General features: G+C 42.9%; 1 protein-coding gene across 1 annotated transcript in view; it reads left to right on the plus strand.

Annotated features, from left to right (window-relative positions):
* Positions 1 to 23,228, plus strand: part of LOC126150321 (odorant receptor Or2-like) — a 114,573-nt gene that overhangs the window by 39,520 nt on the left and 51,825 nt on the right. Inside the window, exons 3-5 of the mRNA XM_049915869.1 lie at positions 10,029 to 10,128; positions 15,970 to 16,071; positions 18,654 to 18,809. Coding sequence (XP_049771826.1) covers positions 10,029 to 10,128; positions 15,970 to 16,071; positions 18,654 to 18,809 — 358 coding nt within the window. The remainder of the gene's footprint in view (positions 1 to 10,028; positions 10,129 to 15,969; positions 16,072 to 18,653; positions 18,810 to 23,228) is intronic.

Below are 23,228 nucleotides of genomic sequence, written 5' to 3' on the forward strand. Positions count from 1 at the left end.
GAGAATGGCGTATTGTATCACAGCCGTCCACAATACGAGCACGAAGAGTCTCTACATTTGGTACCGAGGTTGCGTAGACAAGAGCTTTCAAATGCCCCCATAAATGAAAGTCAAGAGGGTTGAGGTCAGGAGAGCGTGGAGGCCATGCAATTGGTCCGCCTCTACCAATCCATCGGTCACCGAATCAGTTGTTGAGAAGCGTACGAACACTTCGACTGAAATGTGCAGGAGCTCCATCGTGCATGAACCACATGTTGTGTCGTACTTGTAAAGGCACATGTTCTAGCAGCACAGGTAGAGTATCCCGTATGAAATCACGATAACGTGCTCCATTGAGCGTAGGTGGAAGAACATGGGGCCCAACAAGACATCACCAACAATGCCTGCCAAAACGTTCACAGAAAATCTGTGTTGATGACGTGATTGCACAATTGCGTGCGGATTCCCGTCAGCCCACACATGTCGATCGTGAAAATTTACAATTTGAACAAGTTGGAATGAAGCCTCATCCGTAAAGAGAACATTTGCACTGAAATGAGGATTGACACATTTTTGGATGAACCATTCGCAGAAGTGTACCCGTGGAAGCCAATCAGCTGCTGATAGTGCCTGCACATGCTGTACATGGTACGGAAACAACTGGTTCTTCCGTAGCACTCTCCATACAGTGACGTGGTCAACGTTACCTTGTACAGCAGCAACTTCTCTGACGCTGACATTAGGGTTATCGTCAACTGCACGAAGTATTGCCTCGTCCATTGCAGGTGTCCTCGTCGTTCTAGGTCTTCCCCAGTCGCGAGTCATAGGCTGGAACGTTCCGTGCTCCCTAAGACGCCGATCAATTGCTTCGAACGTCTTCCTGTTGGGACACCTTCGTTCTGGAAATCTGTCTCGATACAAACGTACCGCGCCACGGCTATTGCCCCGTGCTAATCCATACATCAAATGGGCATCTGCCAACTCCGCATTTGTAAACATTGCACTGACTGCAAAACCACGTTCGTGATGAACACTAACCTGTTGATGCTACGTAATGATGTGCTTGAGCAATGAGTCGCATGTCAACACAAGCACCGATGTCAACATTACCTTCCTTCAATTGGGCCAACTGGCGGTGAATCGAGGAAGTACAGTACATACTGACGAAACTAAAATGAGCTCTAACATGGAAATTAAGCGTTTCCGGACACATGTGCACATAACATCTTTTCTTTATTTGTGTATGAGGAATGTTTGCTGAAAGTTTGGCCGTACCTTTTTGTAACACCCTGTATTGGCATTTTAGCCTAGCAATGAGTGGGTACATTATTAATGGTTCCAACATTTGTGTTTATACAGTTTCTGTATCTTCACAATACAGAAAATATTTACAAATAGATTTTGTAACCATAAATGATGTAGCATGTAAGGCTTATGGAGGATTTTCTTAGTCACATCTACCTTTGTATTTACACACATGTGTGGCAATATGGTCACCGTAACAATATTTGATTAGTGTTTAACGTTGTCAGTTTACATAAGCAACTACTATTTCTCATTTTCAGGTGACTTAGCTCTAAGAACACGACGATGGGTAATGATTGTCACACACTGAACAACATTGTAAATTTATCTGAAGTTGGCTAGTCAACTAGGCGAAACCAATAATTAGTCAATAAAATTTGTGATCTTGGTATAGGATTTATATCGACACACGCTTTTTATTTACTACACCTATTCACCTCAGAAGGGTTTCACATCTTTCATCCTGAGCAGTACTACTCGGTGTACACTTGGCATTAGTGTTTTTTGCTTCTGAAAGTCCTGTGGCGCACACTGATGTTCATGACATGCTCTACCAATATTCAAGTAAGGACAAATGTAATGATGTGGCTTAAACCTTTATAATTCTTATCCGTGAAGATAGTCATGATTGAAACCGGTCGATATTTGGGTTTAAAATGAAAGGACCTGATGGTCAAACATGCATTTTATCCACGCTTTTTTTTTTTACATCTTCTAACATTGTTTTCAATTTAATGCTCCTTTAGGATTACACTGTTCATAGCATGTCCCACCGTTTGCATTTCTGTTGTGTGACATTTAAGACTTTCGTTGACATTTTCAATAGAGATTTTAAGGCTCCTGTTTATTGCTTCAATTTTGAAATTGTTCTGCATGAAAACGATCGTAAATTTCGCACTATCGCCTACCAGCTGCTTTGGGATCCTGGAATATGTCTTGCTGAAATAGGAGATGTCAACCCTGATGCGGTGGTAGAAACAAAAATATTTCGGTATTTCATCCAGATTTTCCACTGTAATATTGTTAAATATGAATACACTGTTAGGCTTTACTCGTTCAAGTGGTAGGATATCACTGCTTTCGCTGAATATCTGGTAGGTTATTCCATCAACGGCATGCACAGTCTCCTGTAGTAGTTGATACTGCGCTGAAATAATGTTTTTTAAAATGTATTTATACCTGCTTGAAGCGGACCTCTCTGTGTGTGTTAGCATAGATATTAAAACATTGGCCTTCCTACAGTTGCATTGTCCAACAATAAATGTATGTATTTCATCAGGAAGTAGCGATTCATTCATTCATTCATTCATTCATTCATTCATTCTTCTTCTACTTTTCGAAATCATGCAGGACCAATCGATTGCTACCAGGTCCCTGTGGTGGGCGTGTTTCATCTACTCAGTCGTGCTGAGAACTATGAGTATACATTAGCATAAATTGGATTTTATAGGGAACAGACATGCAGCTCTTACTATGTTACTTATTTATGAGCTCTTTCACATATCAGACTATAAGTATTTATCTAGAAATGAACATAGTTCTGTGACTACATCTGGTACAATTGTTTCATACATATTAACTTGTATCAGTGGTCAGCATCAGTCGAAGTGTTGAATGATGGTTTCTACAGGCGCATTTATAGTTTTGTGCATTGACTGCAATAGGTTGCTCCATATTTTCTTGTTGACTCTACAGCTTTTTTTTCTGTTTGTCCGCCTAGTTATTATTTGGACGCAGTATCCATGAATTCTTTTCCTGCGCCAAAATCTTCATTTTGGAGTAGCACTTGGACTAGATCCATTTGCTGAATGTATTCCATTATCTCCCCTACAGTTTTCACTCTCTACTGCAGTCCCCTCTAATACCAAGGGCGTTATTCCTTGATCTCTTAACACTTGTTCCTTTCTTCGCTGGTTCTATGGAAAATCACCTCATTCCTTATGTTATCTGTCCACCTGATTTTCAACATTATTCTGTAGCACGACATTCAAACACTTCGATAACCTTCTGTTCCAGTTTTTCTAATGCCTGTGATTCATTACCATCCAATTCTGTGCTCCAGACGTACATTCTCATCATTTTCTTCCGTAAATTAGGCCTACGTCTCATACAAGCAGACTTTTCTTGGCAAGGAATACGATCTTGACTTGTGCTAGTCTGCTTTTTATGCTCTCCTTTTCCTATCCGTCATACGTTATTTTGCTTGAAAGGGAACAGAATGATTAACGTTATCTACTTTGTGCCCACCAATTTTGATGTTAAGTTTCTCACTCTTCTCATTTCTGCTTCTTATCAATTCCTCTGTCATTTTCCGATTTAGACAGAATCTATTTTATGTACCCATTAGGTGTTCATTCCATTCAACATATTCTGTAATTCTTCTTCACTTTCACAAAGGATACCAAAGACATCGGCAAATCTTTTGATTCATGTCCTTTCATCCTGAATTTATATCCCACTCTTGAACCTTTCTTTTATTTACGTTATTGTTCCCGCGATGTATTACTGTTTGACTGCTCTGGACATGTTAACACGCGCCGCTGCTGCTGTCTCCACCTGCTCTGGACACATGTACAGGGTGTTTCAAAATGACCGGTATATTTGAAACGGCAATACAAAGTAAACGAGCAGCGATAGAAATACACCGTTTGTTGCAATATGCTTGGGACAACAGTACATTTTCAGGCAGACAAACTTTCGAAATTACGGTAGTTACAATTGTCAACAACAGATGGCGCTGCGGTCTGGGAAACTCTATAGTACGATATTTTCCACATATCCACCATGCGTAGCAATAATATGGCGTAGTCTCTGAATGAAATTACCCGAAACCTTTGACAACGTGTCTGGCGGAATGGCTTCACATTGCAGATAAGATGTACTGCTTCAGCTGTTCAATTGTTTCTGGATTCTGGCGGTACACCTGGTCTTTCAAGTGTCCCCACAGAAAGAAGTCACAGGGGTTCATGTCTGGCGAATAGGGAGGCCAATCCACGCCGCCTCCTGTATGTTTCGGATAGCCCAAAGCAATCACACGATCATCGAAATATTCATTCAGGAAATTAAAGACGTCGGCCGTGCGATGTGGCCGGGCACCATCTTGCATAAACCACGACGTGTTCGCAGTGTCGTCTAAGGCAGTTTGTACCGCCACAAATTCACGAAGAATGTCCAGATAGCGTGATGCAGTAATCGTTTCGGATATGAAAAATGGGCCAATGATTCCTTTGGAAGAAATGGCGGCCCAGACCAGTGCTTTTTGAGGATGCAGGGACGACGGGACTGCAACATGGGGCTTTTCGGTTCCCCATATGCGCCAGTTCTGTTTATTCACGAAGCCGTCCAGGTAAAAATAAGCTTCGTCAGTAAACCAAATGCTGCCCACATGCATATCGCCGTCACCAATCCTGTGCACTATATCGTTAGCGAATGTCTCTCGTGCAGCAATGGTAGCGGCGCTGAGGGGTTGCCGCGTTTGAATTTTGTACGGATAGAGGTGTAAACTCTGGCACACGAGACGATACGTGGACGTTGGCGTCATTTGGACCGCAGCTGCAACACGGCGATCGGAAACCCGAGGCCGCTGTCGGATCACCTGCTGCACTAGCTGCGCGTTGCCCTCTGTGGTTGCCGTACGCGGTCTCCCTACCTTTCCAGCACGTTCATCCGTCACGTTCCCAGTCCGTTGAAATTTTTCAAACAGATCCTTTATTGTATCGCTTTTCGGTCCTTTGGTTACATTAAACCTCCGTTGAAAACTTCGTCTTGTTGCAACAACACTGTGTTCTAGGCGGTGGAATTCCAACACCAGAAAAATCCTCTGTTCTAAGTAATAAACCATGTTGTCTACAGCACACTTGCACGTTGTGAACAGCACACGCTTACAGCAGAAAGACGACGTACAGAATGGCGCACCCACAGACTGCGTTGTCTTCTATATCTTTCACATCACTTGCAGCGCCATCTGTTGTTGAAAATTGTAACTACTGTAATTTCGAAAGTTTGTCCGCCTGAAAATGTACTGTTGTCCCAAGCATATTGCAACAAACGGTGTATTTCTATCGCTGCTCGTTTAGTTTTTATTGCCGTTTCAAATATACCGGTCATTTTTGAAACACCCTGTAAGTGCCCCTTTGGTCTTTCCGTTAGGTGCTCTGCAGGGTGTTTCCGTGACAGCGTGCAGAAATGTAAAAGGACACAGAGAATACTCCACTGAACAAGGTGGCTCTGTTGTACCGTATTTACATTGTTCCATGACAGAACGTGCTAAGATTCAACGGCAGACCCCATTCGTTACTCAGTGCTAGTCAGAGATGTACAGTACAGTACGGTGGAGCAGTACCGGTACGGTATTTCCTGGTAGCTGGATTGTAAGAGGAGGTCCCATTCCACGGCCTTCGAGGTCACCTGTCCTGGATCCCCCCGATTATTTCCTGTGGTGATATCTAAAGTCACTTTTGTATGAGTCGCCAGTGGATACGGAGATGGAATTAGTTGCCGGAATTGCAGCTGCCCGTAATGTGATTCGAAACACACCAAGTATATTTGTCAGGGTGCGTCAGGATCTTGTTCGCCGATGTCGCGGCTGCATTGGGGTTGATGGCCGTCAGTTTTAGCACATTTTGTAAGATACAGTACAAATGACACTTTCGTTGTGTCAATGATGGTATTCGCAGTTAACAAATGTAAATAAAGATTTACACAGTAATGCGATTTTATTCTTATTAATCTGGCTTTTCGTACCCCAGGTTCCCTACCTCAAATTTTTCAGAGGGGCATCCTCGAAGTCCTGAAAATGTTTGCACTCTGTTACTGAAACACCCTGTAGTCGTGGACACGCGCTCCACCAGTATGCTTTCAACATAACACGGCGGCTACTTGGATGTCTGTTTCGGTTGCCGCATGAGGCACTTAGCAGAAAGGTATGGCGGCCAGGTAGTCACATTTCTGCACCGAGTGCTCAGCAGCTTTCCATCATACAGCCTATGTGTATTTACTGTTGTGATCTTGTTTATGTAGCTAATTTCATTTTCGTTTTTGAAAATGGCACGCCATTGTGACTGTACAAAGGAAGAAATCATGAAGACGGTGACAGGCAATTACACCTGGTAATCGTCATCACAGGTTAAAAGAAACTAAAGTAGTGTGAGAGGCCCTCCACACAAGGATCATTGGTGGTGAAGCTAATTGGCGAGCTCATATCATTACATGTAGCTACAACGCATTCTAAAAGTTGTAAATAAGGAAAGGTTCTAGATGGAAATCGAAATAATTTGAAACATTTAGTTGCTTAGCATTTACGTCTTGTGAAATAATGACAAACAGATAAAGATTAAGTCTGAGTATCCCTAACAGCATATCGTAAATATTAAGGTGCGTAATCACAACAATCTCTTTCATGAGATAGTAAATAGTGCTAAAAGAATTACATCGTTCCAATGAAAAAAAAATACACTTCATCTGTAACTCGATAGATAAAAAAGTTTCGAATATTAATCAATAAAGGCACATCTTTGTTTACTATCGTCTGCAGAAAATACGTTTTGATAGCTTGAACTGTTTATGAAATACGACGGGTGTTACAACAACAAGATTCACATGTCACATGAGACAGAAAACAAAGCGGAATGCTCGCAATCCGCCCATAGAGAAGCGCTCTCCAGATATATTAACCTGACCACCTGTCCAAAGCCTGAACAACCGCTTTTCAGTGCGAGACGTGCAGGTAGCTAAACAGGGTCTGGAAGGCACAGACAGAAATATGGAGACATACCGACTCCAATACAGTAGCCATCTACACTGAGATTCTCGGCTGAGTATCCATGACGTAAATAGGCTGATTGAGATGGTCCCACATATTCTCGATTGGGTTTAAATGCGTGTAGTTTGGTGACCGGGAAAGTATGATGCTCTTCGAACCACGCATGTACGCTGCGAGGTACGTGACATGTTGCATTGTACTGCTGGTAGATGCCATCATGCTGAGGAATAACAAACTGCAAATAGATATGTGGACATGGTCCCCATGAGTAGAGACATATTTTATCTATTCTTCGTGCCTTCCAAAATGAAGAGATCACCCAGAGACCGCCACGAAAACCTTCCCCAGACTCTCGCACCTACCGTCCATTGCTGTTATCGGAATTTTCTGGATGACATTTTTCCGAAAGTCTGGTGGTACATGGCCAGTCCACAGATTCTGCGCATCAACTTGAAGAGTCGTTTGGTTACCATTTCTCCCAATTATTTTGGAAATTGCAATGGAATGTTACCTATCTCCTGCACTTTAATTGACCTCAAGTATCCCAGAGCTTTGCTAAATTCCAAATATAATGCTGGATCCCCTATATCCTCCTAATCGACTCCAGCTTCTTCTTCTGTCAAGTCGCCAGATATGTCCTCCTTCTCATAGTGGCTTTAAATGTATTCTTTCCACCTATCTTTTCTTTCTTCTGACCCTAAGAGTGGAATTCCCATTGCACTCTATATGTTATCACCATTGCTATTAATTTCACCGAAGGTTGTTTTTATTTTTTTATACCCTCAGACACTTGTTTCAGTAATAATTAATTTTATGATTTCACCACATTTTTCCTCGAGCCGCTTTGCCTTGGATGTCCTGCACTTCCTATTCATTTCATTCCTAAGTGATTTATATTGCTATATTCCTGTCTTCCCCTGAACATGTTTATACTTCTTCCTTTCATCTATCGATTTAAGTATTTCTTCTGCTATCGAAGGATTATGAGAGTGAGCTTTCTTGTATCTATATATGACTGTCCAACATCTGTGATTGACCATCTTATAAAAGTCCATTCCTCTTCAAGTAAACTGCCTACTATGATATCCCTTACCTCAGTATCTGCACCATTAGTGAACTTCAAACGCATCTCATCATTCCTCGGTTCCTTAGTATTCCACTTTGTTCCACACTAATTCTTCCATACGATTCTCTTGAACTTCAGTCTACTCTTCATCCTTACCAAATTATGATCCGAGTCTGTATCTCTCCAGGGTACATCTTACAATCCAATAACTGAATTCATAATCTCTATCTGACCATGATGTAGTCAAGGTGTATTCTTCCTGACTCTCAGGGTCTTTTTCAAGTGTACCTCCTCCTCTTATGATTCTTGAACAGTGTATTCGCTGTCATCACGTGAAATTTATTGCAGAACTCAATAATTCGTTCTTCTCTCTCCTTCCTACGGCCTATTCCATATTCTCTTGCAACCACATTTCAATCCCCCACGACTATAAGGTTTTCATCTACCTTTACGTAGTTAATCACCCCATTCAGTATGCATATACTTTCTGAATTTCTTGATCTTCTTCCTGTAATGTTCACATGTACTTCTTAACTGTGATTGTTGCCTTTGGTTTGCTGTCGATTCTGATCAGAACAGCCCTGTGACTGAACTGTTCACAGCAACTCACCCTAGTGCTCCAGGTTCGCAGGGAAGCATTCAGAAATCAATGACCAAAAGTCTTGTGGTAATATTCAATGTTCAAAACTCAGATCAGTCACTTTTCGATAAATAAAAAATGCCATGTACTTTACAACTTTCGCTGTTGTCTTTTCTTGATAATAATAATCTTGTTTAAATCGAGATACCATTAATAGGACACTCTTTGTGCCTAAAAATTGATTTTGAATGAATACAGGCCATAATGTCAGCCAAAAATAGTTCATATTGCTGCTAATGAGTATACACATCTGTACTAATTAAATGTCCAAACCAAATTAAGCCACATCATTGCACATGTTCACAACAAGATTTGCTGTGCAAGGTAAAGTGGTATGGTCATAGGATACATAGGCAACTTTCGCAGTTTAACCCCACGTTTTTGTGCATGAACCTTAATTAATTTCTCTCAATGAAATGATACACACTAACACACTCCACGTTATACAGTATGGCGAACAGTAATAATCTAGAACTCCTAAACGAGAGCTTGGCGAATTGCAATAGTTCTGGTTGCTACTGGTGCTACTGTTGTGGCTGTGACGGTGTATAATTGAACCGCAGATCTAATAGATTTGGAAGAAGCCAACACCTCTGTGTCCCGGTCCAACATTTCCTCTAGTCGCACATCAGGCATTCATTGCCCTCTTGGAAAAATAAAAATACACGAGTTTAACAGATAAGATGTTAATAACAATATTAATATTAAAGGATGGACAATTACCTATACTTCTTCTTAATCTGACCAGAAGGCAATCTCTACTACTTGGATTTCATGATGATCCTTTCATAGCAAATGTCGAAAGACGAAAATGATGCAGTTGTAATAATAAAAGAAATGTGGAGGGAGGGGGAACATGATTCATATTGGCCCAGAGAAGTGGGACCTCATTATCTGGTGCAGAGCCGGCACAGTGCTTCAGTGGCCTCATTACATACTGGGAGAGGTGATGACCTCGTATGTCCATTGCGGCACACTAGCCTTCATTTGCAATGGCGAATAGGCAGCAGCAGTGGTGGCAGGGACGGCGCACAATAACTCACATGATGCAGTTCCCTGAGGTGTGGGAATTCTTCAGGCAAACACGAATGACCTTGAGGACAAAAGGCCCCAATTGCTCCATGTTACCGGTTAAGACCCTGAATTTGCGCTTGTAACCACGCTATATATCAGTGACCTTGAAATTTCAGGTAGAACCTGCACTGCATTTTAATGAAGTCTTTGGCAGGCTACGCTACTCCTCTGAAGTGAGTATCACGGTTTGGTATGTGCTGCAGGTTCCTGCGCGACCTGGAGGCCGCCATGAGCACCATGGTGCTGGTGCAGCTCTCCACCACCATGGTCGGCCTCTGCATGACTCTCTACCAGCAGATACAGGTGAGCAGGCCTACACCTTAAGTAAGTACCTTTCTTAGTTCAAGCAAACATGAATGCAGTTTTCAAAATAATCTTTGTTTGCTAGACAAAACGTACCGGAAGACCGATCATAGTCACGTGACCAGATATACATATAGCTACGTTCGAGCTGAGAGTAGTGTGCATCGTTACCTCGCAGTATGAGCGTGGGAAGTGATACCGGAAAACATCTTCGCAGTCATTAAATTTGTTGGTAATCACGATGAGAAAAGACGGACAGCGCAGGTACAGAATACGATGGAAGGCAGAAATATTACGTTATAGTTGAGAAACTGACGGGTGTGCAAGGAAGAGACAGAGTGACCACAATAACATTTTCGTTCACAATATGAGCAAATGTGGTACTCGATGCCAATTTCTGCAATTTAGAGAACAAGACAAAGAAACAGCTTCTATGAAAAAACTTTGCAGCTGTTGGCGCACAGAACTGGACTTCAAAGCCAGAAAAAATTGGATGTTGATATACCTATGGGGTATGTTATTAAAAGGTGCAAGGATAAACGAATCATCATCTGCAAAGGAGAGGACATAGTCACAAAAGGGTGTACGACATTACATTAGAGTTTGAGGAAAAATATAAAGCATCAGCGGGGCAGTGAGATGATTCGTACACATTACACTGTAAACAAATGTTGGCAAAGTAATAGTATGCGAGGGGTATTAGTGGGTAAAAGTGCCAGTTAACATATGATTGTTATGTATGAATGTCGTTTCAGGCTCACTTCCCGTATATGACTGCAAAAGCAAAACTTCAAAATATCATTCAGAGATGCACCGGAAAACTTTTTAAAAAAATATGTGGACACCTAGATTATTCTGGGATTAACCTGTAGAAGCACAACCATTGCTGATAAAGCAACATATGAGAACACGCAAGAGAGTGAACCACCTTGCTGTAGTTCGTTAAAAACTGAAATAGTCCTGGCTGCCTAGTGCGCACAAGCATAATGAGCTAGATTTAACGAAAGCTGGACTTTTAGCTTTAATTAAGGAGCAGCAAACTTTTCGTGTTTACTCCATTGACAAAGATCTTGGTATTAAACAAAACTAAATTCCGTCCGAATTGGTATTGGAAAGCCCAACGGTACCGACCGGCCGCCGTGTCATCCCCGACACAGCTACGGCGGTGTACGACCATAACACCGATTGTTCCAAGGTCTGTCCTACCATTTGAGTGGAAATTAGTGGATGGCAGTTAATGATCTCGCACGTTCCAAACTTACAAACTTAGGTATAATAGTGCAGGAACCACAGGGCTTCAAGAGAAGGTTACGTAGCCTCTCTGACTTCCTACAAACTGGCATTCGGTAAGTATTTGCCAACCATAGTTCTTCCTGTGTCTCTGCGTTTCTGCTATAGGTTCGTGGCTGAAGCTGTGGATGCCTCTGAATATTTCTGCGCACCTCCTAAGTGAAATAGCGTGGAGTGATCTGCCATCTCCGTCTCTCATCCTCCCCCCCCCCCTCCCCCTCCCCGACCGTCTATGATCTGGTTCGTGTTGGGGAATTTCACGAGTGCATAACATCGAACATCCAGGAGTGGATGAATGGAAACATTCGGGAAAATTAACGTATTAACATATACCCCCTACCAGTTAGCTGCTTAGATTCTCGTCTGTCTGATCACATTCAAGTCAAACATTACAATGTGGAAGGTGTCAGTTGAACATATGTTGTAGGTACTTAGTAAATACATAAATATTTATACGGCACTATACTGGTCGCATCCAGACTGCTAATTGGAGCTGTGCGAAACCTTCACTTGCAGCCCTCTGGTCCCTGCATTATTACACTTAAGTTTTGAGCGTATAGTGCGAGATAATGCCACCCCCTAATTTTCACTCAAATGATAAAACAGACAAACGAACAATCCGTATTATGGTTGCACATTGTCGTAGCTGTATTGGGAAAGAACCAGAGCTTCAAGCGCTAATAGAAAGTACTGAAAGGTGACTAAAGCCGAAGATAAGTTAAGATCAAATACTTACAAAGGACCTATTGGTTTCCAGAAAATATATATAAAGTACAGTTGGTGGTGATGTAGTTGTTGCAGTTATAAGTGGCTTATATTGCAAAGAAATAGTGTCGACGGCTTATTGACAGATTTATATCGAAAAAATGTGTAAGAGACGGAATTGATTTCCCATGGTACACAAAACAAGACGGAACACTGTTACAGAAACAACGAAGAAACATGCCAACATAGAAAGAACTTAAAATCTGCAGGAGTGACGATGTGTTTCTGAAGCTAGAAAATTAGTGCGAACTTCAGTGCGAAATGCTTTTAATAGTTTCCACAACGAAACTCTCGAAATCCAAAGAGGCTGTGGTGCTATGTAAAGTACACCGGTAGTAAAACACAACCATTGCTTTCACTGTCCAATAGGAATGGTGTTGGTTGCGATGACTGCGCAGCTGAAGTGGAGTACTTAAGCACGGTTTTCCGAAGCTCCTTCACCAAAGGGGCGAAGTAATTATTCCAGAATTCGAATGTGCGAACATGAGCAACATAGAAGTAGATGTACTCGGTGTAGCGATGCGATTTAAGTCACTTAATAATGGAAAATTTTCCGCTTATTATTATACAGTAACTACATTGCTCTCAAGATATCCTGATACAATAGCTCCATACTTAACTGTTATATACAACCGCTAGCTCAGCAAAAGAAACGTACGCTACATTATATACTGGAAAGTTGCACGGGATCCTACAATACTCAAGACAGGAAATAAGAGTTATCCGCTGAGCTGAAGACCCATATCACTGACGTCGATATGCAGTAGGGTGTTCGAACATTATGAACTACCTCTAAGACAATGACCCATTGACACATAGTCAGCACGAATTCAAAAAATATTGTTCTTGTGAAACACAGCTGGTTCTTTATTCACTTGAAGAATTGAGTGCTATCTACAGGATATCTCAGATTGGTTACATATTTCTAGATTTTCGAAAGGCTTTCGACACTGCTCCTCACAAGCGGTCCCATATAAAAGTGCGTGGCTACAGAGTATCGTCTCATTGTGCTATAGGATTCGTGATTAGCTGTCAGAAAGCCCCGAAAGTCAACGAGTAAAACAGAAGTGATATTCGGGGATCCACCTGCTATTCTTAATCAGTGTACAAGATTTGGAAGACGATCGCAGCAGGCCATTTAGATTGTCTGTAGATGACGCTGTAGTTTACTGTCTAGCAAAGTCATCAGAATATCAAAACCAATTGCAGTACAATTTAGACAACATATTTGTATGATGCAAAAAGTGGAAATTGATCCTAATTAATGGAAAGTGTGAGGTCATCGACGTGAGCACTGCAAGGAATCCATTAAATTTTGGTTACGCTATAAATCAAACAATTCTAAAGCCTGCTAGTACAGCTAAATATCTAGGGATTTTAACTACGAACAGCGTAATCTGAAACCGTCACGTAGACGCTATTGTGCTGAAGGTGACCCAAAGACTGCGTTTCATTGGCAGAAGATGCGATATGTCTACTAAAGAAACTGTCTACATTGCGCTTGTCTGTTCTCTTCTGGAGCACTACAGCGTGGTATAGAAGACCAAGAGCGAAGCGCGGATTAAGAAGGCTGTAAGACTGGAATGTAGTCTTTCGGCCCTACTGTTCAACCTATACATCGGAGAAGCAATGAAGGAAATAAAAGAAAGATTCAAGAGTGGCATTAAAATTGAAGTTGAAAGGATATCAATGATAAGAGTTGCTGTCGACTTTGCTATCCTAAGTGAAAGGGAAGATGAATTATAGGATCTGCTGAATGGAATGAACAGTCCAGTGAGTACAGGATATGAACTGAGAGTAAATTGAAGAAAGACGAAAGTAATGATAAGTAGCAGAAATGAAAACAGTGAGAAACTTAACATCATAAGTGCTGATCACGAAGTAGATCAAGTTAAGAAATTCTGCTACCAAGGTAGCAAAATAACCCATGGCAGACGGGGCAAGGAGGACATCAAAAGCAGGCTAGCACTGGAGAAAAATGCATTCCTGGCCAGGGGAATGCAGAAATTTCTGAGAATCTGCGTTTGGATCACAACATTGTACGGTAGTGAAACATGGACTGGGGGAAAACCGGAACAGAAGAGAATCGGAGCATTTCAGATGCGGTGCTACAGACGAATGCTGAAAATTAGGTGGACAGATAAGGTAAGTAATGAGGAGGTTCTGTGCAGAGTCGGAGAGGAAAGGAATATGTGAAAAACACTGATCAGGAGAAGGGACAGGATGATAGGACATTTGTTAAGACGTCAGGGAATGACTTCGATGGTACTAGAGGGAGTTGTAGAGCGTAAAAATTGTAGATTAAAACATTGACAGCAAATAACAAGATTGATAAAAGAAAAGGACTGACGAAGTTCAGAGAAGGGCAGCCCGTGTTGTATTACTGCGAAATACAGGACAGACGCGGATATGACACGTGCGTTTGGGTTGGAATCATTAAAACAAATACGTTTTTCGTTGAGGATAGACATTTTCGCCAAATTTCAGTCACCGACTTCTACCTCCGAACGCGAAATTAATTTTTTGACGCCCACTTAGATAGGTAGAAACAATCATCGTAATAAAATATGAGAAGTCAGATCCTGTACGGAGAGATTTAAATGTTCGTTTTTCTCTTGCGCTGTTCGCAAGTGTAACGTTAAAGAAATAATGGAAAGGTGTTTTGATGATCGCTCTGCCAGGCACTTAGGTGTGGATTGCAGGTTTTTCACGTAATGTCGATGTAGGTGTGATCTAAGACAGCAAATTGAGCTAGATGGGGATGGTATTCGATAAGAAATAACACAGATGGTATTTCGCTCAGTTCTAAATCGTTGTCGAACATGTTCTGCGGTGGAGAGTCGTCATTTGGAGCATAACTACCTTGGCAGTCACTGCTTACTGCCTACGACACTATTTTCTTTCTGTCTACTTTATAGGAGATATTAAATTTCAGTGAGCGTATATGTATATTATTTTGAAACACCCTGTATTTAGTTCAAAAGAGCATAAAGTCTCCAATTTTCAGGATAATTATCTTCATGGACAAAGTGACATTAATAGATTTCGGGACCAGAGTTGAAAATGCTTGTCAATTTCGTGCTGGATATGCAGAGTATAGATAGCAAAGTCGCAAAATTTTCTAGAGCAATAAATTGTATGTTCATGTACAAATCTGCGAGATAAATTGTAAAATTTGTAACTTACGTGGAGTAAGGAATTGCTCTTTTTATGTGGACGCCTTCAAATAAAGTATTGCAATCTTGTGGTGATCTGATGATTTCCTGTTCGTCACCGGTTTAGTTTTTGACAGTAAGTTTATAACCTGAAATGGGCAAATCATCGTTAATAACTTATAGATCGATGAAAACGTTCTCACTTAAACGCGGTGCTCGATACAGACGGCACGAATGTGCAGTTCTGTACTCTGATCGCTGATTTCTGCAGCTAGGTAGTGCTGAAGTCAGTGAGCGCGACTCACACCTCCGAGAAGTTGGTACTCCCGAGCGACCAACTGCTTGCCATGTAGATCAGCAATTAGGAAACCCATCAACCATCAGTACATGGATAGTAAGGAAGAAGTGCGAGATGGTGAAAACAGTAAAAGGTGGACGATACACATCCCAACCTGTCCCTCATGCATCCACAGAGCACTACAGACTAACTTGATTCACTAAGATAACAATAAGCCAGTTGTATCGCAACCTCATTGTGCTGTGCCCTGATAAACATGTCATCCCTTTGTCTATGTCCTTCATCCTCCTAGAAGGTCTTTCAGTCCAATTTCTTTGGTATGCGTGTGTGCAGATTAAGGACGCCCTCACGGCCCTGCAGTACGCCCTGATCCTGCCCTTCTACAGCGCCGAGATTTACTTCTACTGCTGGACGGCTGACGTCATCACACAGCAGGTATGGCTGCACTACTTTGCTAACAAATTGTGACTGTTGTTTCCGTAGCTAAATGCTCATACTGGCTCTTCGATGTAACTGTATTCAAAACAATGAGGGCACGAGTGCGCCAGGTAACCCTTATTCTCCGTCCTAGTGTTCAATTTCTGATAGGAGGCGTGGGGACTGCTCAGACGGGCTGCTGTGTCGAACCAGTGGTCGATACTCCAGCACACGGATTAGACCGTGGTTGAGCTCACGTCACTGCGTCGCTAGCCATGGCTCCCAGTGTTACCGTGTACGAATTGGCAAAGTAATCCGAAGCCAGCTGCAGAATTGTGAGGCTCGGTTGTTCTGACAGTACAATTCCCAGCCTTTGCTAAAATATAATAATGCAGTTCAATATGTGTTAAGAGATACATGTGACGTTGTATATGATGCATTAAACGCACACTCTGATAGCTAGTGGATGTGACGTCAGGGAGGGGGTGCAGGAAGAGATGAGGCTCCTAGAGCAGGGGGCGCTCACTTTGTTTTTGGTGTTCATGATGATAATATCCGTTGTGTAAGATCGCACATATGAGTTGAATAAATTTCTGTGAGTGTGTAAATTTTATTTCAGCCAATCAAGACCGTTAATCCATTATTTAACAGTTCCCGTACTTTTAAAACTGCACGAGAACATCATATGGCCTAGCAGTGCACACCGGAAACCGAAAGATTGTGCGATCGAATCCCGAACGGACCATGAAAGTTTTCAGTCACGCTTTAATGAAGCCTTCACCTCTCAACAAACCGGCCGGAGTGGCCGAGCGGTTCTAGGCGCGTCAGTCTGGAACCGCGCGACCGCTACGGTCGCAGGTTCGAATCCTGCCTCGGGCATGGGTGTGTGTGATGTCCTTAGGTTAGTTAGGTTTAAGTAGTTCTAAGTTCTACGGGACTGATGACCTCGGATGTTAAGTCCCATAGTGCTCAGAGCCATTTGAACCATTTTGAACCTTATTAACACAGTACAACATAGCTCCATCCATTTTCGTGTTCTGTACCTCAAAAATTCATAGCATAGTCAAAAGAAATCAAGCTTGTCTTTGTTTTCTTGCTTTTTTTCTCTCTTTTCGTCTATTTGAAACTTCCAAATGTGAGAAATGTAATATTGTAAATTTTCAAGGGGAATCATCGACTGGTTCAGCATGATTCCAGGTCTGCCTCAAGTTTGTCTTGGAAACGTGACAATTCAGGAGTTAGGCCCTATTAGAATGAAATAGAGATTTAAATCCGTTCTCTACACGCAGCGAGGCAAAGACAGGCACCCATTTTAGTTCCAATCAATGCATCTGTGTCTCAAGAAACCGACAAACTCGTATTTTCAGTTTCTGAGTAATTATCCCCTCTTAATAATGTGCGATTCAAATGATTTGTTCAATGACAGTTCTTCGTCTCCAAGAACACCTGCTTATCAACCCCTCCATTCCTCACTCCCTCCCTTGCCCACCCGCCTCTCTGTCTCCCTCCGTCGCCGCCCCCCACTCCCTCTCTCTCCATCGCTCACTCTGCCACAATGGACAAAAAAATCATTAATAAGTGACCGGCGGCCAGAACAGAGCATCTTTCGATGAGTGTGGTGACATAACCTTTCCTAAAGCTAGTTTTTGTTTATGACAACGTGTGACACCTGGTGAGTGTGAAGTGAAAATCCAGAAGTTGTACCGCTGCTCCTCTTCGAAAAATAGTTGACTAATAATAATTCTTTAAGCATAATCTTCGCAGGTAACTAACCCATAATAAAACACGAAACCAAGCCAACCTGTACGGTGCCATATATAGTTACAAGACAGCAATCTAAACAAAACACAAGCTCATATGTCACAGTTTTTAGACTTAAAACAGAAAACAATATTTCACAGAAATGAAATGAGACCCACTGAAGAAAACACAAAGGTGTGTAACACGTCCATCAGAGCATATTTCTCCGACATATTTCGTCATCTGACCACTGTCGGTTGCACTGTCACTTCAGGCTCTTTGTTTCACCAGCAACTAACTAGTGACTCCACGAACTGATAAGCGACTTTTGTGCGTCCACCGTATTATGTGCAACTATTAAATCTTAAAGTTGGCTCGGAAACTGGAAAAACTTTTCATAATGTCACACTTTCAAATTATTCTTGGTTTGCTGTTGCAATAAATTCTTTGTCTGTCACTCAGAGACGAACCGTCGACTTCCAAAACACTAAACACTATGAAACCACTTCCTGCAGGGCCTGCCATCTGTCGTCAAAATGGCTGCCGCCAGATCCTGTGATTCCGCTCACTCCTCCTCGGAGCCTTTATGGCAGTCAGCCTTGGTAACAGAATGCAGGACATCCCATTCCTCCTTACATTAATAACGCTTCTGTGCGAAGTGCTATTTCTCTCCCAGACGTTTCACAAGATTTTTTCCACCAGGTACAGGAAGACAGCTGCTTCCACAAGGAAAGTCGCTAGCTTTTAAAGCCAGCACCGTAGCCTCTGATCACAAACGATTTGGCACTGATTACACAAAGACTGCAGTCCAGACAAATCTCAGAGGATGCGCCCCACCGTGTGGTTGCCGTTGTTGTCAGGGCGAGGCGCTGTCTCTGGCGGCGTACAGCAGCCACTGGGTGGGCGCCGGCGCCGCCTTCCAGGGGGCGCTGTCCATCGTGATGGCGCGCGCCCACAAGCCACTGCTCATCACGGCGGGACACCTCTACCCCGTCAACACGGCGGCCTTCGTAGCGGTTAGTCCACTTTCTCTAGACCTGCCGCTTCGTTGTTCAGTTTAACGCCGTAACACAAGCAGCCAAAGCTCTGTGATATACTGCTGCCAGTACTTCACAATATCGTGATGAACTATTTAATGTAAGACACTGACCTCGTCTCCTACGGCATCCTGGAAGGGTATAGGATTGGTAAGCAGGGCACTTGGGCTGCTGGAGTAGAATGCTGATCCCATTTGAGGATAAAAAAAATTATTTTCGCCACGTTAATTAAAACATAACAATGGTAACAACACAATGATTAATTAGCATTTGAAAATTGTTGTGATCTAACCTGGTCATTCAATTGTATGAAAGCAATGAGGATAAAGAGGCTTTAAAAGAAAACACCCTTATGGGCCCATCTTCAAATTAATAAAAAAAATAAAACTTTACGCTAATATAGCCTTAAGATAACTGCAGATCTGACGTCACTAGTTGTGAAATGAAGTCAATTATCAGGCCTTGTGAATATGAAAAATAACAATTTCTCAAACTTATTAAGTTTAAAAAATACTAAAATAGCAATATCTCATAAAAACGTGAATTAACTACTGTGGAAAACATTCAGCAATATGATGTTATGATAGCCTGAAAGATCGACACCGCAATCAGCACATTCTCGACGTCTGGCGTTCACGTCGGCCGCGCGTCTGAATTCCTTACTGGAGAGCTCGAGTGACAACAACAGGCAGGAGGGCCTGGGCACACCGATAACGGCTTGTGGAACACACAAACCCAGTAGTAATACACAGTTCACTAAAATACTAAAACCAACGGCCAAACACTGGGTAGCGCCAAATGCAGGAAGAGATGTTAGACGTTGTAGTGTGACAACCGCAGTTAGTATTAAAGCAATAGTTCATTAAACAATATCCAATGATGTGAAATTTCACTTGATAAATTTATAAAACACAACTAGTTCAAGGTGATAATGGCCAACAAATCCACACGCAATCTAAAATACCAAAGCATCGCTTGACGGCGCCAATAAGATAGAAGTTTGCAATTCCAACTTAAATTAACGGCTGAAGTTTTATACAGAGAATAAACTTTGATCCATGAAACTGTTCACTTAACATTGAAACGTGTATTCTTATAGGACGACTATCCAACGAGTTTCACTCAATAATATCCAAACAGCAGACTCTGGACACAATTTATTAAATTGTCAATACTAAACACTTTTAAATAACAACAAATTCGTATAACTTACAAAACTTTACAAATGGTTAAAGAGTGAGCATTAAAAACAATAACGGCGGCTTGCCACCATAAAATCAAGAACCTTTTACAATAGTGCTTTTAGAGTTTATCAAAAAGACAAAATCCAGTAATAAGTTAACTTGGCATTACAATTTAAAACGATTCATATAAAAAACTTTGAGAAAGACAATGGCGCTTGGCAACATAAAATAAAAGAAACGCAACACAGAACCAGTAAATATAATAACAAAATAATAATTTGATACAACCAAAGGGCGAGGGCAACTCTCAACGCAATCACAGATGAGCGAGCTCTCAACACGTCGGAGCCTTCCCACTAGAAACGGTCCCCGAAATAAACCGCTGAGAGCTCCCCGACGTGCCTCCCACAACTGCCCATCACTTACGCACCTTGGTTACGTTCTGAAACACACGACAGATAATATCAACACAAGATAAAATTCAAAAATACAGTATAACATCCCAACAGCACATGATAACCACAGCGCCGTTAACTCGGGCGCTCTTAATAAGTGCCGGAAGCCAACACACATAAAACTCAAACAATTCTCGCTTCCTAAAACGAAACGATAAAAGCCAACCGCACATGAGTGGTCAAACCACAGTCTTAGAAGTGCCTTAACGACACCAAACGCGAGTATTCCACCAAGTTAATAATAACACAGTAAAAAAATACAGAACATACCACTAAATGCTGTTACACAACCAAATTGACTAGACCGTATTGTTCAGGTCCCAGAAGACCACATATACCAAGCAGCAGTAATTCATTATGTACACTGCTGGCCACCGTAAATGCAACACCAAGAAAGACAAGAGGTAGCACAACAAAATTTATTTTGTAGGTAACATGTTGACCAAGTATCAAATGATTACGTTTACAGACGTCTGTGACATGTGGTTCCTCCCAGAATCAGTAGCCAGAGTAGCCGCCATTGTTGGAGATCACCGCTGCCACACGTCTCGGCATTGAGTCAAAGAGACGTTGGATGTGTTCCTGGGGTACAGCAGCCCAAGCAGCTTCCACGTTGCCAAAGATCATCCGGTGTGGCAGCTGGGGATGTAATCTGGGTCACTCGTTGAGCAACCACGGACCACATGTTTTCTATCGGCGAAAGATCCGGAGAGCGAGCCGGCCAGGGAAGCAATTCAATCTGGTTATTGACGAAGAACCTTTGGACAATGCGTGCCACGTGTGGTCGCGCATTATCCTGTTGAAATATGGCTGTGGCCGAGCCCTGAAGGTAAGGAAGGACAACTGGCTCCAGCACCACGGATATGTAGCGCCGGCTATTTAAAGTACCGGCAATGCGTACTAGAGGCGTGCGAGAGTAATATCCAATACCGCCCCATACCATAATACCCGGTGCAAGACCAGTGTGGCGGTGCATAATGCAGCTGTCCAGCATCCTCTCTCCACGGTGTCTCCACACCCGAATCCCACCATCGTGGTGCTGCAGACAGAAGCGTGCCTCGACAGTAAAGAGAACGTCATTCCATTCTGCCGTCCACATCCGTCTGTCATCACACCATTGGCGACGGAGACGTCTGTGGTTCTGCGTCAATGGTAGACGAAGCAATGGACGTCTTGCAGACAGACCACTCTGCTGTAAACGGCGTCGAATGGTACGCGCAGACACTGGATGATGCGTTACAGACGCAATGTGCTGTGCTATGGTTCGGGATGTCACTGAGCGATCCGTCACTGCCATGCGCACAATTTGCCTATCAGCACGTGCAGTGGTGCACCGAGGTGAATGCGATCGACCACGTCGGTCCGTCGTACCCTCCTGCATCCAACGGTCACATATCCGCATTACAGTTGTGTGGTTTCGTCCAACACGACTAGCGATTTCTCTGTACGATAATCCACAATCTCGGTAAGCCACTATCCTTCCTCTGTCGAACTCGGATACTTGATCAAAAGATGTTCGCTGTTTTCTACGAGGCATAACTGATCGTCTTGTGAAACAACCACAAGGTAAACACACGTGCCGAATGCACACTCGTCGAAATCGCCAAGCCTTAAATGGCGCTATGAGGTGGCGCCATAGGCGCGCGTGATGTGCGTCTGCGCTGAAATTCTAATCAGTTGCATATCTCATCGCTGCAAACTCATGGTGTAAATTTCACTTCATTCGGATGCTTCCTTCAGGGTGTTGCATTTACGGTGGCCAGCAGTGTATATACTGTACAAAACCGCCCTTCTTATGCAGACTTTAGCTAACACATCGACTACCAAATGTACCATACATGAGCGCAACTCCGCGCAGGACTCCAGTTGAGCAAATAAATTAGTGCCAACAAATATCGTAACGAGCCACACACACACACAGCAAAAAGTTCCAACAACACCGTCCCACATCAGAAAAGTTCAGAAACCGCTGCTGGAGCTTCCAGGGGAAAATCTGAAGAGCCAACCGAGCCCACGCCCTAACCTGGCAGACGACTCCAAAATTCAACAACTAGTTGTCTACGGGTCAGAGTATCACATGACCCCACCGGACCTCCACATCAGACAGGCAGGAAGAACGAGTACGCCGACTCCAATTAATGACCACCGCATGGCCAGCACAGCGGCGAGTCGCCTCCGCCCCAGACCACTCTGCTCGTATTGCGAGGCACAACAACCTTAGCGCTAGTCACCAGCCGGTCAGGCAGAGCGAACTTCACGTTCCGTGCAATACCCGGAAAACCGACTACCCTCTCGCTCTCCGCCGGCCACCGCAAACACACGCCAGCGACGTCATAGCAAATCGCCACCGGAGCGCCACCCGCACCAGGACAGTGAACTATAATCGATTACAGTGCGCGCCCTGAACAAGATCACAGGTTAGCGGCGCGCGCCATATCAAACATATTAACAATAATAATAAAAAAGCAACCGCCGAATATCGGTGACACTTGTAATTCAAGATAAATGGAACGGAACCAAGGCCCAGTGCAGGTACATGGACTGCAAGTGCAAGTGGTTTAAGCAATGTCTAGCGAAAATCAAAGTGGTTACGCGGAGCAATCACATCCAGAAGTTCCACCACAAAATAGCTCACCATTTAAAGTCAGTCCACAAGTTCTCTGTTAACATGCACGCCAGGGTAAACGCCCGCGCTCTGCTCAGGATTCAAGATGGACACGCACGCTGACCGGTGACTGCTTTCGCACTGCAGTCCAGCT

Source organism: Schistocerca cancellata, chromosome 2, assembly GCF_023864275.1.
Source record: "Schistocerca cancellata isolate TAMUIC-IGC-003103 chromosome 2, iqSchCanc2.1, whole genome shotgun sequence".
In the NCBI taxonomy this organism is placed as follows: domain Eukaryota; kingdom Metazoa; phylum Arthropoda; class Insecta; order Orthoptera; family Acrididae; genus Schistocerca; species Schistocerca cancellata.